The 26,849-nt window shown below is 39.8% G+C and overlaps 1 protein-coding gene across 2 annotated transcripts in view; it reads left to right on the top strand.

Annotated features, from left to right (window-relative positions):
* The window catches only part of lrrc28 (leucine rich repeat containing 28), a 31,911-nt gene extending 5,999 nt beyond the window's left edge, over positions 1 to 25,912 (top strand). The window contains exons 5-10 of one of the 2 annotated variants that reach the window (XM_055661054.1): positions 1,499 to 1,636; positions 8,377 to 8,583; positions 17,586 to 17,688; positions 19,726 to 19,855; positions 22,905 to 23,064; positions 24,079 to 25,912. In XM_055661054.1, coding sequence (XP_055517029.1) covers positions 1,499 to 1,636; positions 8,377 to 8,583; positions 17,586 to 17,688; positions 19,726 to 19,855; positions 22,905 to 23,033 — 707 coding nt within the window. In that variant the 3' untranslated portion in view covers positions 23,034 to 23,064; positions 24,079 to 25,912. Of the gene's footprint in view, positions 1 to 1,498; positions 1,637 to 8,376; positions 8,584 to 17,585; positions 17,689 to 19,725; positions 19,899 to 22,904; positions 23,065 to 24,078 lie in introns of both variants that reach the window. The other variant, XM_055661053.1, reaches the window with a different exon arrangement.
* Positions 25,913 to 26,849: the final 937 nt, after the last annotated feature.

The raw sequence follows: 26,849 nt of genomic DNA, 5'->3' as shown, positions 1-26,849 counted from the left end.
GTGGTTTATTTTTAGTTAATTTTCATTGTCAAATAAAATAGATTTTTTTCTGAGAGGTAACCTGAAGAGGTACCTAGGAAATAGTACCATCTTCAAAGTCATGATTGATGATACTTATTCTGTCTCTGGCAGTGTGAGGCAGCAGCTCTACTAGCTGCACCACTATACTGCCTTTACGGAAAGTCTTTTGAATATCCAAACACACCACATTCACTGGTCCGCCGTTATCAAGAGTCAAGAGTGTTTTATTGCCATATGTCTCTGATAGAACAATGACATTCTTGCACTAGTGCACTAAAATATGTAAACATAGTACACTATAAACAATATAATAAACGAGAAAAAAAGTACAGTGTGTGTGTGTGTGTACATATATATATATACACACACACACATACAATAATGGTGCAAAAAGACAAAATTAATGCACCCCAGGTCTGTAGTTCAGAGCTCATTTGGAGGTTGTGGTGTTCAATAGCCCAATGGCTGTAGGAAAGAGGCAGTTACTGAACCTGCACGTTACAGTTTTCAGGCTCCTATATCTTCTACCCGATGGCAGTAGTGAAATAAATGTGAATAAATATAAATTAAAAAAAAAAATAAACACCATTTATTGTCATTTAAACCGACATGGTTCGTATGATATTTCGTTCCTGCAATCATAACATCGAAAAAAAAACAAGAAACACAATTTACATAAACATCCATCACAGTGAGTCTCCAAACACCTCCTCACTGTGATGGAAGGCAAAAGTTTTGTCTCTCTTGTCTCTTCCCAGTTCTTTATTCTTCTCCCGAGGCGACCGGGGCTCCCGATGTTAAAGCCCCCGGCGGGGGGTGTGCGGGGCGATGTAAGGCCTCGCTCCGGGTCGTTTTGACCCTGCGATTTCGGGCGGGAGAAGTTGGCGTTGCAGGAGCTCCGAAAAGCAGTCTTCCACCAGGGACCTGCGAGCTCCCGATGTTACCATCAACCGGGCCTGCAGCTGGAGCCTCCGAAGCTCCAAAGTCGGGTCGCGGCCGCACGCCACCACAGCTCTCCACGCTCCGAAGTCGGCCAGCTCCGCGATGGTGAGTCCGCAGGCTCCACGATTGGAGCCCTCAGGTCGGTTCCAGTTGGAGGCCGCCGGCTCCACGATATTAGGCCCAACGACAATGGAGACCCAACAGGGAAAAGGTCAGGTTCCCGTACAGGGAAGAGATTAAAAAGTTAAAAAAGTTTCCCCCACTCCCACCCACACCCTCCCACATATACACATCTAAAAAATAAAACCAAAAACATACAACTAACGGGACAAAAAGAAAGAAAAGACGGACGGACTGCAGTCAAGCCGCTACCACAAGGCGCCTCCACACCGAATGATGTGGCTATTGTATATGTGAATTTATTGCACTAGCCGTATCATATACATACAGAATATGTTTTCGTTTTGAATTCCAAAGCATGTAAAACATTGTTGTGATAGTAATGTAAACTTGTACTGTTTTTTCTCCATAATAGCAATTGGCACGTTGGTTAAACTTCAATCATTGGATCTTAGTAATAACGCGTTGGCAATCATTTGCCCTGAGATTGGTCAGCTGAAAGCTTTGAAGCATCTGCGGCTCACAAACAACCAATTGCGATTTCTTCCATCAGGTGAGGAAGTAGTACTAAGTTCTAACCGTGAAAGATATTGGGACTGTTGTCTGTCTACCTTTGGACAAGCAACGCCATCTCCTGTCCTCTTTAGGTCTCTGAATCTGATATAACTGAATCTGATGTAAGTTATATTTTCATTATCTTCAGTATTATTATTGCGTTCTTTTAATTTTGCACAACAAAATAATGAATGAATGAATAAGTTTATTGGCCAAGTATTCACATACAAGGAATTTGCTTTGGTGCTCCGCCCGCAGGTAAGGAGCAGTACACCGTGGCAGCCATCGTCGGCGCCAGCAGCTGCAAGCAGCAGCAGCAACACTGGAAGCAGCTACCTATATAAGCACATATAATCAAATCATGAAAGATGGCCAAATATTAATACGTTTGTCAGAAAAATATTTTACATTTTATAGAGGAAATTGGTTTCAAATCTGTTGCTGTTCTTGAAGTTGTTGAATTTGCGAAGTTCATTGCATTTTGGTGATACAAGGAACTGCAGATGCTGGCATCTTGCGCAAAAACCAAAATGCTGGAGGAACTCAGTGGGTCAGGCAGCATTTGGGGAGGGAATGAATTGACGACGTTTTGGGTCTTCACCAGTTCTTCAGATTGATTGGAATATTGGAAAGCTGCAAAAGAGAGATGGGGATGAGACAAAGTCTGGCAAGGGATAACTCAAACCTGATGAGGGGGGGTGGGGTGATTGGTAGATGGGTTTGGCAAGTGCCAAAGGCTAGAGGTGAAAAGGATTCTAATGTGTTTCAGGGTGGGCCTGTTTCCGCGCTCTTTCTCTAAACTAAATGAAACTTAGCTATTTAAGTGTCTGGCCATTCTCTAGTCTATTTTTCTTTAAAAATGTTTATGTGAGATATCTGGGGAAGTTTGCTGTGTTGAAGGCACTATATAAATGAATTAATCAAACAGGGAGGCAAATTTAGACAATCATGCCTATTAAGTGGCCTCTTCTATAAAAAAAAAGCAACTTCAGGCCACCAGATGGCAGATGTATCACAGAATAAGAATTGAAAGGTTCCTTAATAGAATGTCATGGCGCAGCAATTATTGATATCTGCGATGTTACATACCAAAAATATTGCATAAGTCCCGAAACAATGTCTATTTCCTTCACTCCATAGATGCTGCCTCACCTGCTGAGTTTCTCTGGCATTTTTGTCTACCAAAAATATTGCATAGCTATTTGAAATTTTAGTGAAGGATATTCTAAACATTTGCTTTTGACCTGAACAATTGTAAGCAAAATGTTGAACACTTAGTTTAGAAATGATTTAGATTTTGCTTTACAACGAGCTGGGTCACGTTGCTCTTCAGCTGATGGGTCCACTAATTGCTTTGTCGTGACACTTGCTCCTGCATATTGCAGTGCAGCAGAAAGGTTTGAGCAGGAAGTTAGGTGCAGATCTCCTGATCTAGACGTAACACACACATACAGAGCTGAAGGACCTGAAGCAACTTGCCTTCGACCCTTCAGTTTCACATTAGGTATAGCTGACATGTGTGGCACCACCTTTGTTTGAAAAGGTATGTATTTTTAATTAGATCAGAAAGTTTTAAATTATTAATTATGTGAATCCTTTAAAACAGTTGTTTTGCAGTCACTAATAGAACACAGAAGTATCCAACACAGGAACAGGCCCTATGGTCAACAATGTCCATGCCCAACATGATGTCAGGTTAAACTAATCCTCTGTGCCTGCACATGATCGATATCCCTCTATTCCTCGTATCCATGTGCCTTTCTTGAAAACCTCTTAAATACCACAATTGTATCTGCCTCTACATCCACCTCTGGTAGTTCATTCCAGGCACCCACCACTCACTGTGTTTAAAAAAACAACTTGCTCTGCTCCCCACCTTTAAACTTTCCTCTTCATATCTAAAAGTTATGCCCGTTACCTTTTGATATTTCCAGCTTGGGCAAAAGGCTCTGAGTGTCCAATCATCATTATAAGCATTGGTTTAGAGGCTTTTGACAGAGTGAACTGGAAAGAGCGTTCACGTCACGACCCTGTTTTCTCCAATCTTTCCACCACCACGCACAAGAAGCGCAAGACAGACAGATGTGTGCAGATGCCGAGATGTGTGTCCAGCTCTGGCTGAACAACTTCTAATCTTGTGTGTGGACTCGACAAGAAGAAGACAGAGTGAACTGTCAAAAGACCATGTGGTTGATCCAAGGGTGGGGCTGAGGTGTCGAATGCCCAGTTGCGGGTTGTGGACCACTCTGTTTCATGGGTGGTAGAGGCAGCTTGGCCACAATTGGACATTTGGGGCTGCATAAAGTTAGTGGGACTAGAGGAACAGTGTTCACATCTCTGGCCAGAGCAAGCATTCAATGTTGCTGTAAGCGATGCTACACAACTGCAAGTTTTTCTTGCACAATTCTTAAATATTTTTCGTCTTGGAACAATGCATTAAAAAAAACATGGTACGTTTTAGGTCAGTTCCACGAGAACTTTATTCTGTGTTACAATTCTGTGTTTGTAATTATGAAATAAGAGGGGCTGATGTAAACATGTGAGAAAGAAAGAATAGAAAGATAAGTTGTTTAAATGAGAAGAAATGAAGTGGAAGGAGCCTTGTAAATGCTTAAATATTCGCAAAGGCGTGGAAGGGGAAATTATTTATTTCTGTGTTATAAAGACTGGTTGTGCATATTAATGTGCTATTACCAGTGTGAGCTGCAACCTGCCGACATGTACTGAATCCAAAAAGTTGAAGGAGGAAGTAATATGTTTTACTTTAAGATTCCTGGGTGAATTTGGTGATCTGCCATCCGGTATATAATTAATAGAGGTAAACCAGCTTTTTCTAATTGGCATTAGTTTGTCTAACTCATTTTTGAAATATCAGAAGGCTATTATGTGTTTATATAAATTAAAATATATCACACTTGGTTATTTCTTGTAATATGCTATGGAAAGTGCTTGCTCTTGAGAATAAATAACAGTGAATATATTAGTGAAAATGCAGGAATCCGATGAGAGATTATTACTTGGATGAATAATCGCATTAGAAGTTGATACTGGCAGGTTTTCAACTGTAATACGTAGGTGTATTTGTTTACACAAATGGCTTTGCACGCCTAGGCAAGTAGTGAAAAGTCTCTCTCTCTCTCACACACACACAGACACACGCGCACACACACGCGCACACGCGCACACACGCGCGCACACACACACACACACACACACACACACACACACACACACACACACACACACACACACACACACACACACACACACACACACACACACACGGCGAGCATAAAATGTGTGCAAGAGTATAATTTAAGAAGTGCTTTCATTCATTTTTACTATCTACTGATCTTGAGCAAGAGTTAAGTCTGCAAATTTCCTGGAACTAAAATATATCAGTGTCCACAACAGTGAAACGCTTGAAAGGTATGCTGATTTTTTTTTAAATTTTGGCTGGGATACAAAAGCCAATTTCCTAAATTTTTCAGGACTTGTCTGGAAATAAAATTACTCTGTCTCCCACATTACTGTGAATTTCTAAGAAAACTTCTTGTGCTTTTAGTTAATGACCTTTATGTTCAACATACAACATTACTACATACTGCAATACTACATACCACAATAATAAGCCAAATTATATTGTTGCATATTCTTGCCAGTATTATAGACACTAAATGCATTGCAGCCAGACGAGAAAGTACGACTGAATTTTTTCCTTTTGTTTTCATTTTGTTAGAAGTTCCTATGACAACACTGGTCAAAGCCAGAAGTTAAAAGAGTAGGTGCATTTACTTCTTCAAGAGTGCTGCAGAGTTTATTTGAAAAAATGCTTGTCATTTGCCTATCAACTCTTACATTTTTGTTTCATATCTCAGATGCAAATACTAATTATGCAGCATGTCCCTTCCCAGAGTCATTCTGTCTCAGCCTCATTGAGGAGACTGAATAACCACCCTTTCACAAGGGTAGTGAAAAAGGCACAAAAGCAGGAGTAACTCAGCGGGTCAGACAGCATCGTTGGGGAACATGGATAGGTGACGTTTTGGGTCAGGAATCTTCTTCAGACTGATTGTGGGGAGGGGGAGGTGTGTGTGTGTGGGGGTGGGGGGGGGAGTAAGAAGGTTGTAGCTGCCTTTCACAAGCTGTTAATTCCCTCCAATGTTAACATTTAATGCTAACACTTCTCTTGTTTCTAAATATAACTTTTCTCATCTTCCAACCCCACAACTTGGCTCAGCCCCTGGTTATCCTTCTACACCTGCCTTTAATTTAGCATTACTTTTTTTTTCTCTGGCATCCTCACTTCAAACTTGTACATTTACTGCAGAGCATTTTACCACCCCTCCTCCCTTTCCCGAAATGGTTGAGTCATCCACTTCTGTGCACCCTTGCAGTTTATGCTGGTAATTTTCATGCCCCTATTTCAAAGCACTGATTCTTAGATGGGCGTTACTTCCGTTTTTTCTTCCATCATTCCCCATTCACCCAATTCCTAGCCTTCCCTCTTTGTTTTACCTCCTCCCCATGGCACCACATTGCTGCTAATGGAAATGGTTCCATTACCAATGGAACTGGTCTGAAGAAGGGACCCGACCCAAAATGTTTCATAACTGACTCTAAAAGCTTCTTTCGATATGTAAAAAGGAAAAGATTAGTGAAGACAAATCTCTTACAATCAGAGACAGGTGATATTTTTAATGGGAAACGAAGAAATGGCAGAACAGTTAAACGAGTACTTTGGATCTGTCTTCACTAAGGAAGACGTAAACAATCTACCAGAAATACTGGGGGACCGAGGATCTAGTGGGAAGGAGTAACTGAAGGGAATCCACATCAGTCAGGAAATGGTGTTAGGTAAACTGCTGGGACTGAAGGCAGATACATCCCCAGGGCCTGATGGTTTGCATGACAGATTACTGAACGAGGTGGCCCTAGAAATCGTGGATGCATTGGTGATCATTTTCCAATGTTCTCTCGACTCTGGATCAGTTCCTGTGGACTGGAGAGTAGCCAATACGACCCACTTTTTAAGAAAGGAGGGAGAGAGAAAACGGGGAATGATAGGACCAGTTAGCCTTACATTGGTAGTGGGGAAGCTGCTTGAGTTGATTGTTAAAGATGTTATACCAGCGCATTTGAAAAGCAGTGACAGGATCGGTCAAAGTCAGCGTGGACTTATGAAAGGGAAATCATGCTTGACTAATCTTCTGGAATTTTTTGAGAATGTAACAAGTAGAATGGACAAGGGAGAGCCAGTGGAAGTGGTGTATCTGTACTTTCAAAAATCCTTTAACAGGGTCCCACACAAGAGATTAGTGTGCAAAATTAGAGCACATGGTATTAGGGGTAGGGCCTGCAGCTCATTTTATAAAATTTATATCTACCTATTTTCTTGTAAAGTATTTACTTTTGGCCTTTTGCACATAAATGCTTACAAGCTATTCAAAAATGTTGTATTGTTTCCAAACTGAAGTCAAAGCCAACATGACATTTACATTTTTAGCCATTGTCCTTTCCTAAGTTAGTGCTTTGCTGTGGATAGGTTATTGTTTCTTCAAACAAAAAATATAGATTTTAAAATGTTCGAGTTAATATGAGAATGGCCCATAAACCAATGATGCATGTAATTCATTTTAAATGTGGTTACTTTTACATTTATGTTTCTGAGGTCCAGGAAGATTGTCCTATCCTGAAATAAATTTTGAAATTTGGAAAGATGTTCAATTGTCTGGTAATAGAGAATGGCGTGTTTCATTTTAGTTGCAAAATATACCGAGGCAGATTGCTGTGATGCAAACTGACCTTGTTATCCACTTGAGTTTCATATGATGCATTTATCCTGTTCTGGAGTTCTTCTACACAATCAGACTTCCTGAGAATCATAAACAGACTTCCACTTATTTTGCCTGCAGATCATTAAGTGAATAGAATAACATCCTTTCAGCAGAGGTGCATCTGATAGCAAAGGAAATGGGGCCTGAATGTAGTGTTGGTGCCTTTGTTTCTAACACACATACAATCATTTTAATGAATCTGTTTTTTCCCATTTTCAATGTGTTACGTTTTTCATATTCCCTGAACTGTAATGTTTCATCTGCCCATGTAAGTGAAACAAATGGTGTAATTATTTGTCAAGCATATTGTTTATTGAATGGGAGCTTGGAATTGAATATTATTTAGATTTACTTATCGTGTAAAAATGCAGCACCCTACTGGTGATCTTAATAGCTAAACTCTCAATGCTCAAAGAAATGTTGAAAGCAAAAAAGTAAATGTTTTGTACGTATAATCTTTCATCTGACTGGATAGCAGGTAACAAAAAAGCTTTTCATTGTACCTCGGTATACGTGACAGAAGACTAAATTAAACGAACAAATTCCTCTTTGAATTCCTTCCAGTCCGAATCCCTCAATGCGTTTTTTTTGTTTCTAGTTAGATTACTCGTGTATTCTACCTCCCCTTTCCCCAATAATGCCTTGCTCCACCTCACTGAATTCTGAAAAGGCTGTAGAAACCAAATGTCATTCATCGAGTTTGTTGGTTGATTCTAAAATAAATGGGTTGTGAGTGTGGAGGAGGATTTTAAAAGGATTCAAGAGGATAAGGAAGGGTCCCAACCTGAAACGTCACCTATCCATGTTCTTGGAGATTTTACCTGACTTGCTGAGTTACTTCAGCACTTTGTGTTGTGTTTTTTTTTGTCATAGTTAAGATTGTTATTTTTCTCCGAAACAGAAATTGGAGATCTAAGGGAACTGCAGACCCTCGATGTCTCAGCCAACTGCTTGACTGTGTTGCCAGAAAGTCTACACTTATGCGTTTCTCTTGAGTATTTGGCTGCTGATCGGAACCAGCTTAAAGATTTACCTCGGCAACTTTGCACGCTTCCAAACTTGAAAGAACTCTCCGTAACTAGCAACAAGTTAAAATGTTTACCACAAGGTGAGTTTCATGCATCGTTTTGTTAATGAGTAATACATAATTTTTTTAATCCAAATGTGGAAAAATTCAGTTAACTTGTATTCCGGATCAGTTTACTATTAGTTAAAGATTCACAAATAGTGAATGAAAATCAAAAAAATCTGCAAATGTTGGAAATAGTTTGTCGGCATCTCAATTCCTAAACGAAAATTGACACTTTAAAAAACATTTATTTCCCAAAACTTTAGTGTATCCAAATGGATGCCACTGAACTGATGCAGTATATTATTTTCTTTGAGGGTTTAGGGTGAGATCACCTGGAAGGATCAAAAGGCTAATCTATGTATGGAACCAGGGGATGAGCAAGGTCCTAAATGAATAGTTTTTATCTGTATTCATCAAGGAGAAGAAAATAGCAAGTTCAGGGTAAATTGATAGTCACGGAGTATGCCAATATTAAGAATAAGCTGGAATAATATGCAACAAGCTGCCAGTGGAGGTAGTTGAGGCTGGGACTATCCCAACATTTAAGAAACAGTTAGACAGGTACATGGAGAGGACAGGTTTGGAGGGATATGGACCAAATGCAGGCCGGTGGGACTAGTGTAGCTGGGACATGTTGGTCGGTGTGGGCAAGTTGGTCCGAAGGGCCTGTTTCCACTCTGTGTGGCTCTATGACTATAAGAAGGGGAAGGGTTGATAATTCTCCAAGACTGGATGAGGTTTAATCCAGGATGCTCTGGGAAAGAGGGGAGAAGGTACTTGGAGCCCTGACAGAGATTTTAACATCTTCATTAGCTACATGCCTGAGCTAGCAAACTGGAGGATAGCTAATGGTGTTTCTTTAAGATGTTGGACAGAATACTGAGGAGATTCAGCAGAATACTGCCTGAATTTAGTTTAGTTTTAGAACTTTTGTTAGGAGGAAAGATTGTGTAGGGTGGGTTTGTTTTCCTTGATGTTCTGGTGGTTGAACAGTGACTTGATAAAGGGTCATAAAAAATATGAAAGGCATAGAAAGAATAGATGATCAGAATCCATTTCTCTTGGTAGAGCTATAAAAAAATGTAGGTAGTATTTTATGGTAAGACCAAGTTTTAAAGGGGAAATGAGAGGAATGATTTTTAATGTGTAGAATGGTTAATATCTGGAGTATGTTGACAGAGTAGATGGTGAAATCAGACACGATTACTACGTTTAGGAGACATTTAGACAGGCACTCAAATAACTAGGACAGAAGGATACGGATCTGAAGTGGGCAGATAGGATAATTGCGTAGGAAGGAACTGCAGACGCCGGTTTAAACCAAAGATAGACACAAAATGCTAGAGTAAGTCAGCGGGACAGGCAGCATCTCTGGAGAGTAGGATTGGGTGACATTTCAGGTGGAGACCCTTCTTCAGACTGAAGATAGGATTAGTTGATGGACAAAAAGGTTGGAATGGACATGATGGGCTGAAAGGTCCATTTCTGTGCTGTATAAGTCTGTGATCCTGAGACTGAGCGTACAGCAGTCCCAGTACAACACATTGTTAGTAAAAGATGGCTGTTCCCAACAGCAACCAAGGCTGGTCAGTCCTGAGTTAATCTGGTCTGAATTCCCTTGGAGTGCTGCTTCTTGTCGTGTTGCGGCACTTAGGCTCTGGCACGTGGGTTGAAGACCTTGGGATCTTCTGGTTTGCAGGGCTCTGGGAACTTGATTGTCATCACAGGGATGTGACATGTGTGGCACTATTGTCTAGCTTTGATTCTGATCTGAGTAGGTTTTAATTCCAAATTTCCACCACCTATTTCCACCACATTGAGGGAAGCAGAAATTGCTTAAGAGTCAGTTACAGTGTCATAAGAGTTGAAATAATGACTGTATTTCAGTATTTGCTCCATTTTAATTGAACTTCTCATGGTGCACTTTAAAGACTTGTACCTCATGAAAAGTGCACAATGAATTTTGTATTAAAATGCAATTGAAATTCCCGATTTTATTAATTTATCCAATACTATAAATGTATCAGTATATGATACTGATCATTTTATTTTCATACTAATTTACAGGGATTAGCAGAAATAAATTATCCATTGCAAAGGAATGAGTGTCTAAAAGTGGAAATCTGTCTCATTACTGTATTTCAGCCTGTGAATTTGTGACCATTTTAATTGAAATTATTATGGTGCACTCCTTAAAGACTTGTACCTCATGTACAAGCAAATATTTCAAGTTGTCATATTTTGTACAAAATGCCTTATACCCTCCACTATGAAATGGTAAGGAAGGTGTCATTTTGTTCTTTAGTACAAAAAAGGTGAATATCACTTACTATCTCAACTGTTATTGTGTTCCCTCGAGAAATGTTGCATGTCTGCTAATTGATTGTTATTTAATTTTATCAAGTGTAAAGATTGAAAATCAAATATGAAGAATTATCTTGTTTCTAAAGGTTGGGAAATGCTTTTTTTGATTTTCAAGACTTCATGCTTCAGATCTAGAGGCCAAGTGAACTGTTATTTTTTACACAAAAAAAGCTGTGAAAACTCAGCGGGTGCAGCAGCATCTATGAAGCGAAGGAAATAGGCAACGTTTCGGGCCGAAACCCTTCTTCAGACTGATCGGGGGCGGGGGTGGGTGGGGACAAGAAAGGGAAAAGGAGGAGTAGCCCGAAGGCTGGGGGATGGGAGGAGACAGCACCCTCCACTGATGGAGGGGTAAGACAGCAAGGTGTCATTTTGTTCTTTAGTACAAAAAAGGTGAATATCACTTACTATCTCAACTGTTATTGTGTTCCCTCGAGAAATGTTGCATGTCTGCTAATTGGTTATTATTTAATTTTATCAAGTGTAAAGATTGAAAATCAAATATGAAGAATTCATCTTGTTTCTAAAGGTTGGGAAATTGCTTTTTTTGATTTTCAAGACTTCACTGCTTCAGATCTAGAGGCCAAAGTGAACTGTTCAAGAATCTGAATGATATTTGAACTGTACAGTGTAAACTTTCTGCCTTTAGGGTTTATGATTTATCCATTATTACATTGCCACAGCCACATAACCCTATCATGCTTGAAATCACCAAAAGGATAAGAAATTTTCATTGGGATTTCTAGTGCATGTGGCCGACAAGTAACGATGGCTTCCTCTGCTACGACCACAAGATGTGAAATCTTTATTGTATAGTGAGCCAAATAGCCAAATTTACAGTTACAAATCGATCCAATTGAAAAAAATCTGGATGAAATGTTCTTCAACGAAGTTGAAATGGCCTCATTTTGCTTCCCAAAGTTGTCTGGAACTAATTAACCTAAATAGCACTTAAAGTTGGCCCATCTAATTCCTTAAATACACAGTCAACCAAGAAAGAAGGTTAATATGCATTGTTAATAAACCTGTCCCTACTGGGTGACTAAGTGTGAATGATTTTGAGCAGATTTTTTTGTGTTGTGAAGCAATTCTCAATCATGTGTATCCAATGCTTGCTTTGCAATATGCTCCTGAATACATTGGCAAAATAGTGGTAATTTGCTGTTAACACATATTTCCTTAGTGAAGCGCTGCTCTTGGTGTTGGATAAATGTGATGAAAAAGCAGTTGGACATGATAATATGGCATTGCGCAAATTTATTTACATTTAATTTTTTCTATGTGAAAAAAAATCCAGAAAATCTGTATTTTGTGGTTCATAATATATTTTTCTTAATCTAAAAATGCTAGGTATTGATTATTACAACATGCTTTCATAGACTCGCACAACTAGAAACGGGCCCTTTGGCCCAATTCATCTATACTGAGCTCGTCCCGTTTGTCTGCATTTGGCCCATACCCCTATAAACCTTTCCTATCCATGTACCACATCCATCTTGCAAACAAGAAAGATGAGGTATTAAAAGTAAGGTCCTCACTTCACTTTCCACATTTGCCAACATTTTCAGCATTTGCTTGACCCATTTGATCTGGCAATTAATTCCTACATTTTTGGAAATTTAAGGAGCCTTGGCTGAACAGGGGAAGTTGATCGGTTTTAGTTGCCTCATGATAGTGGATTGGTTGTGCTGATGTGATGATTTGGGGCTTTTGGGGGGTTTGGTAAATCAGATGAGGACAAACTTGTGGTGCCAGACCTTGAGATAAAATACATCAAATGAAGGAAGGAGGGGTGAATTGGGGGAAAAAATAGTAATGCTCCCCAGAATTATTGAGGCACATATATTTATGATCTTTTCTGACAGAACAGATGGTCTTTCAGATCTCAATGATAATTAGATTTTTGACTTTTGTGCTAGGAAATATTGGGGGTTTCTAAGGGAAATTCTCTGGAAATTCAGCAGAAATCCTGGACATATGGTGGACATAACTGCTAATTTATGCCTTCACATTGGTGTTTACAGTAGAGTTTGAGTAGAAATTGCAAAACCCACTTTTAATGAGAAAATTTTATTTTATGTTTGCTTAATAAATTGTCATGCCTGTGTAGACAGCTTTAGTCAGAACTGATCTATGTTTCATGATTCCAATCAGTGTGTTGCTCCTGACTGGACTGCAGTCTGTTCCAACACACACTGAACAGTCTCGATGTTAACGTTTAGAATTTTACACAAACACAAGTCTGATATTAGATTTTAGTCAAGAACAAAAGTCCTTATAGATCTTTGCTTTCCTCCAAAGAGGCACAACTTTTAGACTATTTGGAACAAGAATTGAATTTAAATACCCATTACAAAGTCATGAAGCGGTCTCTATACATTGCATGAATAATCTTATTCCAGCTAGAAAATGTAGCAGCTTGCCCTTGGTCAGATTGTAGAGACAGACTGTTACCTGTGAGGAAAAATATCAAGTTAAGTTTCCATGCTTCAGTGACAGCTTTTAAGTGCAACCCTTTTCACAGATACTCCAAAGGTGCAAATAAAATGTTTGACCTAAATCATGAGGTGATGTATCTAAATGTTTAATGCTATTATTTAAAAAAATCTTAATTTGAGGTCTTTGTCAACAAGCTGAGGTAATAAATGAAAAATTAAAGAATGAAAAATTAAAGAACACTGCTATGATTCGCTGTTTCAGATCTGATTTTAGACTACGTGTAATTTTCATTTCAACCATTCAAAAATGAAAAAAATAATATATAATATATATTGATTTGCACGTTTAATTTAGTTAAATGTCCCAGATATGTTCACTTCAGAGTAAGCACAACGAGATGGAACGACAGCAGGTTCACTCCCCGTAAATTTTTTTCCTCCTGTGAGGATGCACCTGCCATTTACTCCATACGCACAGCAGCATGGAAAGCAGCACGTGGAGAACAAGGGAACAAATTCACATCCTGTCTCAAATGAAACAGAATGTTAGAGTTCCAACACGCTGTGCCACTGCACCTGCTGATGTCGAGAAACATTTTGGTCGTTAATCTTCCATTGAAGTTATTTCATAATATGAAAAATGAGAGCGATTCCATAGTTGATCCCTTGGTTGTTCCAGTGATCCAATCACTTGTTAACTCTTCGGGTGATTTTAGTTTTGTTTGCTTGAGGTTGGCCTTTGTTTCCCTTCTATCAATCATTTCATGGCCTTTCATCTTCTCATTTGGTTTAAGAAAGGTCTTTTTTTGGTAACGTGTTCGCTAAATACATTTCTTTTGTCTGCGGTTATCAGGAGAAGGCAGGATAATGGGGTTGAGGGGGCGAGTTAGATATGCCATGATTAATGGCAGAGTAGTTATCGGAGCAGACCTAGGCCATTCAGCCCATTAATGAACATGAATTTTGTAGGATCATAACCTAGTCCATGTCTCCACGAGTTGTCAGTAACACAAGCACTGTTACTGTCTTGGGAAATACTGAGCATAACAATGTGGAGTTTTCTAGATGCACAACAGAATTCCAGACTTTATAGAAACATAGAAACATAGAAAGTAGGTGCGAGAGCAGACCACCAGGTCCATCGAGCCCGCACCGCCATTCGCTCATGGCTGAACACTAAACAGACACACTTACCCACAAACAGTAGACACAAGACACAGAACACAAGACACTACCCTCCCCTTTATACCGCTATCACCCCTCTCCACCCCAAGAACCTCGTGATCTCCTGGGGGAGGCAAAAAACCGGATAAAAACCCCTCCAATTCATCCGGGAAATTCCTCTCCTCCCCAATCTAGGCGATCGACACTTGTCCAGGAGATCACTCAGGTCTTACTATTAAGAAAGGTCTGCCCTCTTTCTTTTGCCCCTTATCCCCTTGGCAGCTAAAAAAACCATCTATTTTAGTCTTAAATATATTTAAAGTTTCTGGTTCCATCAGTGAATTCCATAAATTAACCACCCTCTGGGTGAAGAAGTTCTTCCTCATCTCAGTTTTAAAAGAGCCCCCCCTTATTCTGCAACTATGTCCCCTGTTCTAGTTTCCCCGATCATTGGGAACATCCTCGGTGCAGAGTCACGATCTTATATGTTTCAATGAGATCGCCTCTCATTCTTCTAGACCTAGAGTTCCAGCCATTTAACCTTTCCTCATATTCAATCCCCTCATTGCAGGAATTAATCTTGTAAACCTTCGCTGCACTGCCTCCAGGGCTAGTACAACTTAAATATGAACTGTACACACAAATGTGTCTCACTAATACTGTGTACAGCTGCAGCAAGACAAGACCTCCGTGTTTTTATACTCAATCCCCCTAGTTCATTGGCCTTCCTGATTGCTTGCTGCACCTCCATACTAACTTTCAGTGATTCATGTAAACCCCACAATCCCTTTGCGTTGCATTACAACGCAGCTCCTCCTCATTTAGAAAATAACTTGCCCTATCATTTTTTTTCCCAAAGTGAATGACTTCACATTTATTAGTATTAAATTTCATCTGCCAAGTTGTTGCCCACTCACCTAGCTTATCTATATCCTTTTGCAGACTCTTCCTATCCTCCTCATCCCCTACTTTTCCTCCCATTTTTGTATCGTCCGCAAATTTTGATATATACTTTAGTTACTAGTTTGCAGATGCTGGTAAAATCGAAGGTAGACACAAGATGCTGGAGTAACTCAGCGGGTGAGGCAGCATCTATGGAGAGAAGGAATATGCGACGTTTCGGGTCGAGACCGGAAACGTCGCCCATTTCCTTCTCTCCATAGATGCTGCCTCACCCGCTGAATTACTCCAGCATCTTGTGTCTACCTTTAGTTACTAGGTTAATCTATTGGAAGTCTGGATTGGCCATTGTTCTTGAATAGCATCCGCTTGAGATTCTTGAGCGATTGCTTCAGACAATTTCAGGCAGTGTTGGCTCGAAGGGCTGAATGGCCTACTCCTGCACCAAGTGTCTATTGTCAATCCATAGTATAAATAAGATCACTCATCTTATTCAATTCATTGAACAGGTCTTCTGGATCAATTGTTTCTCCCCTACCATACCATACGTTAGTGTGTTTTACTATCACTATCCTCTTGTTTGGGGAATTTGCCAATGAATGTGGAAGATCTCATCTCTAAGTGAACATCGTGTACCATGATCATTTTGTTCCTGTAAATGAAAAATGGTCTTCTCTCTCCCTTTAGTTTTGCTGTCATTAACTGGATCCTACAATACTGGAGCAATTACAATTCATTTTCTAACGCTACTAATGAAGTGTGGTCAGTAATGTTATCACAATGTTTCTTTCCGGATGTGTACAAGATAAGAATCCAGACGACCCCCATATTACATTGAATTAATTTAATTCACATTTTAATAATATCTAAAATAAAGCATTCGCTGAGAGCCACTATTATTTTGTGATTTTTCTTTTTGTTTTAGACATCTAATAGTTTCTACAAAGTTGAGGCGCGCGAGATTGCAGGTGCTGGAATCTGTGCATAAAAAGGAGAGCAGCTGGAGGAACTCAACGGGCCAGGCTGCATCTGTGGAGAAAAATGAACAGTCAACGTTTCTCCACAGATGCTGCTTGACACATTTTGCCCTTTATTCAGAACAGACTATCGCATATTAGTCCTTGGGAACCGTCAAACAGCATGTAATTTACATCACACGTTGAACTGGTGTTAATTTTTCATTTTGATGCCATCATAATGTATGTAGAATCTTTCATCCGTATTGCGACTCAAATTGCTATTTAATATTTGGTTTTGACAAGATATTAGTGAAGCACTTTGGTCCAATTTTATTCTCTGATATTATGAAATAATGTTTACTCCCTAATGTCTACTCTTCCATTCAATATAATCTTGACTGATCTTTTCCCTCCCTCTAATTCCCTGCACTAACCTAAAAATACCAGTTTTGATGTTAATAGTTAGACACAATAGTTTATTTATAGTCAGAAGGGTGGTGTTATGCATATCAAATAAAAAATAGCTATTTATCAACAATCGTTTTCTATCAATATGCTAATATGTGGCAAATGCAGGAAACTTATTAGCGTGGATAGTAGTTTATCAAGATGAAAATGGCTGAAAAGCGTGTTTCTGTGCTGTGTGACTCTCTATGAAGAGTATCAAGTCTTTGAAGTTGGCTTCAGTACTTTCAAAAGAGTAACCATTTCACCAGTAGGCAATTCAATTGGAAAGATTCTTTCAGCAAGTTCCCAAACAAGGTATCTCTGGCACAGCTGGTTGAGCTGCTTTCTCACAGCACCAGAGACCAGGCTTTCATCCTGACCTTGGGTGCTAAGTGCATGGAGTTTGTATGCTCTCCTGTGACCATGTGGGTTTCCTCCAGGTAGTCCTGTTTCCTCCCACACCCTCAAAACTTGTGAGTTTGTAAACCAATTGGCCTCTGTAAATTGTCCCTCATGTGTAGGCATTGGATACAAAAGTAGGATAAAGAACTAGTGTGAATGAGTGATCGCTGGTTGGATGGTCGTTGGTATGCTGGAGGGCCTGTTTCCAGCTGTATCTTTCAATCAATTCAATTCAATCAATTTGATTTAAGCTACCAATAATCATTTTAATTCAGGTTTACTATAGGAATTTAATGATTGAATACATTTATTTGATTCCTTTGTGTTTGACCATATGCTTGTCTATTTTATTTGTTTCATTAAGATCTGGGGCGATATGCAGAACTGCAGTATGTATATGTAGACAACAACTTTCAACTATATGGACTACCTTCTTATCTCTATACCAAGGTTGTTGGACATAGTGGGTGAGAATATATATTTTTTCATAATAAATTATTAATCTATATTGAACAAACTTTAATGCTATGAAGTGTGTAAAACATATTCGAGCAGATTAACTTGGAAAGTAAAGGGTCTGTCCCATTGCGGCAACCTAATTCGCGAGTTTCGAAGAGTTTGCCCTCGTCTCAAACTCGCAGCATGGTCGACACGTCGTCCTAGGAGGTCCTATGAGGTCACTGGAACTCTCCTTCATGCTCAAGGGAAGTTCCCGCTTACTCGCGGCCTCAGTTTGGTCGAGGAAAACTTTTCAGCATGTTGAAAATTTTTCTGTGAGTAAAAATTGGTCGGAATGGTTCTTTTGAACTCATAGTGCAGTGGAGTGGGGTCACTATGTAGTTATACGCAGTTGAGGGCAGCCGTGGGCAATCTCCTTCGCTGACTGGGCATGTTAATTGGCTCATTTGGAGTTTTCAGGACCAAGGAAAACCGACCGGTAATGTAAAATGCCTGCTAAACTTTATTATAAGTTGTCTGGCTTCTTAAAAGTGTCTCCCCCCCCCCTTCTCCTCCCCTCATCTCGCCCTCTCTCCTCTTCTCTCCCCTTCTCTCCATGGCAGTGAAATACATACCATTGTGAAGTTGCTGTACTTGCAAGATACACAAGACATTTGGACAGGTACATGGATAGGAAAGGTTTAGAGGGATATGGGCCAAATGTAGGAGGGTGAGACTAGTGTGGTTGGGGCATCATCTTGACTAGTACAGATGTCGGAGGTTATGGGGAGAAGGCAAGAGAATGGGGTTAGGATGGAGAGATAGATCAGCCACGATTGAATGGCGTAGACTTAATGGGCCAAATGGCCTAATTCTACTATACCTTATGATCTTGGCCGGCATGTACAAAATTGGGCCGAAGGGCCTGTTTCCACGCTGTATGATTCTAGGCCTACCATTAAAAACATTGGATCTTGTCCATTGTAGAGTAAATCTAAAGTTTTTGCCAATTGACCTTCTAGGATTAAAATTAGCTTTCAAAATTTGTTCAAAAATGTTAATTATGACTGGAGATTAAAAAAAAATGAAATTGCTTAAATCAAAACTTTTGAACTTTTGTTTTTGCCTCCCCATAATCATGTCAGTCTTCTCTTTTCATCTGTAATCTGACATTGAATAAAATATTCTCGCTGTACGTTCCTGATTCAGACTTCCTCTCACTTATAACAGTTCTTCAAACTGCTTAAAGGTGGTGCAGACTCGTCTTTTAACTCACATAAGCCTTAGGTTGCCTGTAACACGCATTGTTTTTTATTCTCAATCTTCAGCCAGTCCCAGTACAAAATCCCACAGAAAATGTGTTGGTCAGTGTAGAAAATAGCTGGAATTGCTCAAAGGTAAGGGACGTAAATCGTAATGGAGATAAAATTGGACTGCTGTCAAATAAAACATAGCAAAAATCAATATGTGATGCACAAGATATTGGGAAATGCAGTATAGGTATTAGAAAAGTCTTCACTCCATAATGCAGAGGTATAAATGGGACAGGACATAGTCTAGCAAGTGATGGTGGATATAGGTGGATGGATTGGATTGGCAAATGGGTGGAGTAAGTGACAAAGGCTAGAGGGATATAACTGGAAGGGAGTGGGGGGCAAGGGTTTGGGGAAATTGGGGCTGCATAATGGGGGCAATAATGCACAACAGGGTAGGTGAGGGGGCAAAGGAAAAAGAGAGGGGGTGTGGGAATGTTGATTAAAAATGGAGAATTCAATATTTATACTGCTGGGTTGCACACTACCCAAGTACATAGAAACATAGAAAATAGGTGCAGAAGTAGGCCATTCGGCCCTTCGAGCCTGCAATGCCATTCAATATAATCATGGCTGATCATCCAACTCAGTATCCTGTACCTGCCTTCTCTCCATACATATGAAATGCCGTTCCTCCACAACAATGAAGGAGGTCCAGGACTGATCCAAGATTACAGAAGCTTCAAAAAACAAAGGTGACTCAAACATAACTTTGACTTATGGATGCATTTTTTATTTCCTATTTTATCACAGTTGTGGATCCTCAACACATGATGAAGAAGTGAAGCTCTTGTTCACTTATAGGCAGATGTCCATCCCTCTGCCGGATGAAATCCTTCGAATAGGAACAGAAAACGACCCTGTGCCAACCCTCCAGGAAATGGTCATGAGAACTATCTATAGGTTTTTCAGAATATCTGAGAAAGGCATGTGTAATCAGTATTCCCTTATACTGAGTGTGTCTGAGACTGAATTCATGGCTGCTTTTATAGTTTTAATATTAAAAACGCATTATTATAAGGATGGAAACCATTTCATCCGTTTTGGCAGAAGACAAGTAGTTTAGATGGGAGGTCATTTGTGCTTTCAAAGTTGCTCAGCATTTCCATCGGGTAATAGTTGATTTGTCTCAGCTCCACAATGACATTATTGGGTTGGCACGGTGAGGTTGCGGTAGAGTTGCTGCCTTACAGCGCCACATACCCCAGTTCGATCCTGACCACACCCTGACCTGCTCTGTATGGAAGGTAGACAAATGCTGGAGAAACTCAGCGGGTGAGGCAGCATCTATGGAGAGAAGGAATAGGCGACGTTTCATGTCGAGACCCTTCTTCAGGTCTGATGTTGTGTTCCTTCAAGCACTCACCCTGTGATTTTTAGTTGTCTTTTAAATATTCAGCAAGATTGCATCTTGTGCTGCAACAGATGATCGATCAGAGGGTAAAACACATAGCACATATTGGATGGGGAGGAAAAACATTTCAATTGTTGTGTCCAAAAAAAAATAACTGGAAGAAACTTTGCGATAGCGATACAAGTTCAGTTAATATACTTGACTGATGTTGGTCACATTTGCTTTTTGGCCAAATGGGTAGAAGGTTTAAAATTGGAATTGCAGGTATTTGGTGTTGCAGACATCTGACTCTTTACAAGTGATGTAGGATGGAACTGCAGATGCTGGTTTATACCAAAGATATGCACAAGTGCTGGAGTAACCTAGCATCTAGTTCAGACAGCATCTATGGAGAAAAATAATAGGCGACGTTTCAGGTTGGAACCCTTCTTCAGACACTTTTGGGTCGGAACGCTTCTTCAGACTGAAGAAGGATACCGACCTGAAACATCGCCTATTCCTTTTCTCCAGAGATGCTGCCTGATCCACTGAGTTACTCCAGCATTTTGTGTCTATCTACTATGTATAAATGATGTCTGAAATGTGTTAAATTGCCAAGTACATACCCAAGTACATATCATATCTCTATGATTACTTGTGGCAAGTCACGATGCACTTCTTTCCAAGGGCACTGTTGCCAAATCATAAAAGATGGAAATTAAATTGTTAAATTGTGGGGGGGTTTCCAGTTAAGGCATTAGGCCATGATGAATAATTGTTATGGATTAATTGAAAGGTTAATTGATTTTACAATTGGATATTAGAAGCGTTCATTTTGTAAGATTTGCAAAAATCTAGATGTAGTTATATTATTCGATATTTATGCAAGAGTTTCTCTATGCCCTTACTCATTTTGCGTGGGAAGCAGAAGTTTGCATTAAATTATGTGACAAATGAAATGTGATGGATTGGAATGAATTGTTACCGATTAGATATATATTTAATACACTAATCATTCTATGCATATGCAATCCATACATTGTCTGTCACATTGATTTGTCGATTACTGTGTATGAGCAGCGCATTTATTTATTCATTAACAAGATGTGGTGCTGATGGCAAAGCCAGCATTATTGTCTAAAGGGTTTAGAAACATGGAAAATAGGTGCAGGAGTAGGCCATTCAGCCCTTTGAGCCAACACTGCCATTCAATATGATCATGACTAATCATTCAGAATCAGTACCCCGTTCCTGCTTTCTCCCCATATCACTTGATTCCGTTAGATCTAAGAGCTATATCTAACTCCCTCTTGAATAATTGAAGTTTTGCTCTTGAAAAGTTAATGGTGAGCCATCCTTTGTGTGACTGGTGCTGGGAGTTCCAGGATTTATATCTTATGATAAAGAGTTTAAATAAAACAGGATGGTGAGTGACTTGGAGGGCACTGATAGGTGATGCTGTTCCCATGCCACTACTATTCTTGTCCTCTGTTGGCAGATGTTGTGCGTTTGGGAGCCTCTGCAGGAGTTTCCTCGGTTGATAACTGCAATGCATTTCGATGATATACATAAAATGCTGGATTAACTCAGCCAGTCAGGGAGCATCCCTGGAGGACATGGATCCTTGTTTCAGATCGGGATCCTTCTTCAGACCTCTCTTGTTTCTACCACTTGATGCTGTATAGTGCAGCCAGGCTAATCCAGTGATTGAGGGAGTGAATATTTAGGGCGGAAAATGGGTACCAATTGCCAATCAACGAGGTGGTTCTGTTCAAGTTGATGTTAAGTTTCTAATCAAAAGACATGCGGAAAATGTTGAAATGGGCTACAGATTTTATTCAAGCTGTAGAGGAAGAGGATCATATTTTATTCATGAACATTTTTGTTACCTATAAGCAGTGACTTGGTTGGTTGTATTCATTGGTTGGTGCGGTGTAAAAGGTACCTAATGCAATTTCAATTTTCAAATTGACTGCTATAAATACATAACTTCAAATAGATTATTTATTGCTTAAGAGTAAGTCAAGGTAGAAGGAAAATGCATATATGTTGTTTTTTAACAACCTTTGAGTACATAGTGATTTGGCACATTTTAACGCACTTTCATCCAACAGCTGAATATCAGAAAAAATGCTCAGTGTCCTTGCTTTTTAATTTGAGAATGAGTTACGGAGTGGTTGGATATCAGGATACAGATCCCCATGCATAGCATTTCTTGTCCCTATTTTTATTAAGGATAGACTCAGATATTAAATCCTTTGCCACAATGGGAAAAGAAAATTGGAGGGAAGAACTGCAATAAATGGCATCTGATTAGCCCAATATTGTTTTAATGTCAGGGAGCAGGTATTCTACTTATCCTCTGATCTAGTAGAGTTGTTTGTGCTATGGTCACATCTGTTCAAGAGAGAACAAATGCATAGAAAATCACAATGTTTTTTAGTACCAATATTGGTTATCTTCCAGTAACATTGCTATCTGTGACTTAATGTTTAAAACCCTAATGTTTGTACAGCTGTTGTGAAGCTTTACTAAGATTAAACTGCATTAAATAGGAAGATAACTGCATAGAAACTGACAGTGTTATATCTTTCTGAAGGTCTGGATCTCTTGTCCCCAATCTCATTACCAAGAAATCTGTACAAGTTACTATTCTACCCACTGGGACATTGCCATCACTGCAGCAGGCCAATGTTTACCATTGTCTACCCAAAGTGTTATCCTCTGATGGAGACTCCGATGGCTGCCTTGTATAATGGGTAAATATCGACTATTTTTTTCTGTATCCAGATATCCATTGTTTATCCTAACAGCGATTATCTCATCATCACCTAAAGGGGAAGCACAGGCTTTGATTGAGAAGCTGGTGTATTTAGATTAAAACAAAGGCCAAAACAATTGAATATTTTCATATAGATGGCAGAAATGTTACTGCATCAAATTTTACACATTCTTGCTACTGAGGAATACTTTATTTTTTTGTTGCTTTAATTAGGTGTAAAATCCATTTTGTCTGAAGATGGGTCCCGGCCCAAAACCTATCCATTTTCTGTAGAGATGCTGCCTGACCTGCCGAGTTACTCCAGCATTTTGTGTCTATTAACTTCTAAGATACCAAGTTTGCAGACTGAAAGATAAATTTTAATGCCAGGCTTGACATTTATTCCCCATTTCTATTTATTTGTTGGGAAAATACAGCCCTGTTAAATATTATTGAATGCAAAACTTCTCATAATAATTTTGAAATGTCGTGATGATTTATATTTGGTAGGAAAAAAATGGTCAAAAATGTAACTTCTGTAAATAAAGCCTCACTAGGATAATATGAGGAGCAATTTAGTTTAGTTTAGAACTACAACTTGGAAACAGGCCCTTCAGCCCACCGAGTTCGGGCCGACCAGCGATCCTTGCACACTAATGCTAACCTATAACGCACTAGGGACAATTTACAATTATACCAAGCCAATTAACCTATCAACCTGTATGTCTTTGGAGTGTGGGAGGTAACTGGTGATTGCGGAGAAAACCCACATGGGTCACAGGGAGAACGTACAAACTTCGTACAGACAGCACCCGTAGTCAGGTTTGAACCCGGGTGTCCGGCGCTGTAAGGCATCAATTCTACCGCTGTGTCACCGTGTCGACTTTTTTTTTTAAGTAAAAACAATCTTGGATGGTAACCATAGCTGTTCTCATAAATGAGAACATTAAACCTCAATTGATACATCAAAATATATCTGCTGAATGCTGTTATGAATTATCTGTTTTCACAGGAGGACAAAAATCAGCTTTGTAGCATACTGTTGTTCTATCAAATGTCTACAGCTTTTTGACTTGCTCAGCTGATATATCTCATGATGATCAATGAATCCGTGCCAGCACTTGGAAGAGACATTTGAAGGTGGAAACTCCCTCTGACTTGCACAGCTCCTCAGTGAGACCTTTATGATTTTCAAAAATTGTGCCAAGTTTTGAGAAAACTTTGTGATCCCTTTCAATTTGTACTAAAAACGATTCCACCAAGTAATGTGAAATCTTAATTTTAATGAAAATTACTGTCTCAGTTAAAAATCAAGATGGTTTGAGAATCTGCTACCCGTAAACTGATCAATAACGCAAGCACCAGGGAAAATCTGAAACTATCAAGTGAAACCCATTTTGGTTTAATTACTTCAAGACCATAGCAAAGTTTGTGTGAAGTGTTTAATTGCAGAATTTGGATGGACATAATACTTTGCGCTTTCTTTCGTTCTCAAAACCTAGAGATTACTTTTGATTTGCTGATAATCTGCAATTTTATTCTCAAATTAAATACATAGTGAAATAGTTACAAGCAAATTGTAACCAACTACCACTGCATTGGATGGGTGGTGGGGAGGGGGGGGGTGTGGTTGTTAGTATTTCTATGACACAGTCTATATGGAAACACAAATAGCTGTAACCTGGGGGACGAATGTAATAATTCTGCAACGATTCAGGTTGGAAGGTCAGTTATAAATAGTATTATTTATTTCTGGTTGAATAACCAGTTCCAAAAATTACAATTAACAAATAAATTGTCAACTATTCAAGTTTTGGTTTTGAGTATCGCCGTTTTACAGGAACAGTTAGCATTTTGCAAGGTTGCTGAAGTGTAGTAATGGGGTCGTGTGCCAGTTGCTACTTGTTCATTAAAATCATGTGGAATTGGAGGTCGGAATGACACTCTCGGGGTGTTATAAAACTGTTCAGACTATTGCTTGTTGGCTTTGATCCCTCGTGTAGACAAATTAAACTGATTGTGTCCATTGTATCAATAGAAAGCATAAAACGTTTCACTCCTGAAGAGAGTGTGTAAAATAAATCACGAGTGGTGATTGTTAGCTGCAGTTGAAAAAAAATAATGACCGAAATGCACAGATTTTGAAGCAGGATTAAACTGCATCTGCTTACTCCTGGGTTTATTATGTGCAGTGTAAGAACGGATTTAGGATTGGTTTTAAGGGAGGATTACAAACTAACCTGGGCATTTCTCAATCAGAGCAGAATAAATTTACTTTTCTTCAAAATACGAAGGAGTCATTGTTCTTCGAGATTCCGGAGGCAGAGCCAGCCAGGGTTTACCAACGCACGGCTGGCCGACTCGGGGCTGAGGCGGTGTTCCGGCAGCGGCGACACGACTTCAGAGGTTCGGCCGCGGGCCCAGTGGACGACATCGTCGGGAGCTCGCAGGTCACAGGTTGGTGACCTGTTTTTCCAGAGCTCCCGCGGCAACAGCTTCGTCCGCTGGACTGGAGAGCGCAGCTTCGACCGCCTCGGGCCGCGGAGTTTGAACCGGCCCGTTCGCGAAGCACGGTTGAGCCGCGGGACTTACCATCACCCAGTGGGGTCACAACATCGGAGGCCTGGATTGCCTCAGCGCAGAGGTAGAACAAGGAGGGAAGAGACAAAAACTTAAGACTTTTGCCTTCCATCACAGTGAGGAGGTGGCTGGTGGACTCACTGTGGTGGATGTTAAATTTGTGTTTATTGTGTGTTTTGTTATTTTACTATATGTATGACTGCAAGGCAACAAAATTTCGTTCAGACCGAAAGGTTTGAATGACAATAAAGGATACTTTGACTTTGTTAAGTATATAGTTCTGTATCCACTTTTTCTCTCACACTTTTCTCCAAAGAATAGTTCAAATCACATTTTTATTTAAAGTATGGAACAGTCTATTGATGAGATGAGACCAGTGTGGTATCATGGAATAAATAGTTGGACAAAAGTCTGTTTCTGACCAAATAAATGTGACCACCAACTATTTGAAGCAAAACATGGAACAATTTACTGATGAGACCACCAGGTTAAGTGCGCTTTTCTAAATTTTAAGCTTTTTTTTTTTCATCAGCCTCCATGATTATGAGTCGCTTTCAACCTCATCTCCATGCTATGACTTTAGTTTAGAGATACAGCGTGGAAATAGGCCCTTCGGCCCAACGAGTCCAACCGACCAGCGATACCCACACACTAAAACTGCCCTACACACACTAGGGACAATTTACACTTATACCAAGCCAATTAACCTACACACCTAGATACGTCTTTGAAGTGTGGAAGGAAACCGAAGATCTCGGAGAAAACCCACGCGGTCACGGGGAGAACGTACAGACAGCACCCATAGTCGGGATAGCCGGATCTCCAGCGCCGCAAGCTTTGTAAGGCAGCAACTCTACCACTGCGCCACCATACCACCCTTGGGCTTACCTGAATAGCACACAAAGTTATCCATTATAGCTCAGTATGCATAGAGTTCTTAAGTCAAACGGCACAGGCACAACATGCACATGCTGACCAAGATGCCCCATTTACGGTGGTCTCAACTGCCCGCGTTTAGCCCATATCCCTCTCAACCTTTCCTATCTATGTACCATATTTCTACACATGACATTAATAAATCAATAATACCAATTTTGGTATAGCAAGCCAGTTTTATTTTGTCCAGTGAGTCTCCCCTCTCCTTTTGTTTCAGATTGTCACCATTTTAACTTTTACTTAACCTTAACTTTTAGTTTAGAGATG

This window comes from Leucoraja erinacea, chromosome 33, assembly GCF_028641065.1.
Source record: "Leucoraja erinacea ecotype New England chromosome 33, Leri_hhj_1, whole genome shotgun sequence".
In the NCBI taxonomy this organism is placed as follows: domain Eukaryota; kingdom Metazoa; phylum Chordata; class Chondrichthyes; order Rajiformes; family Rajidae; genus Leucoraja; species Leucoraja erinaceus.
This window is presented reverse-complemented; position numbering and strand designations above follow the sequence as displayed.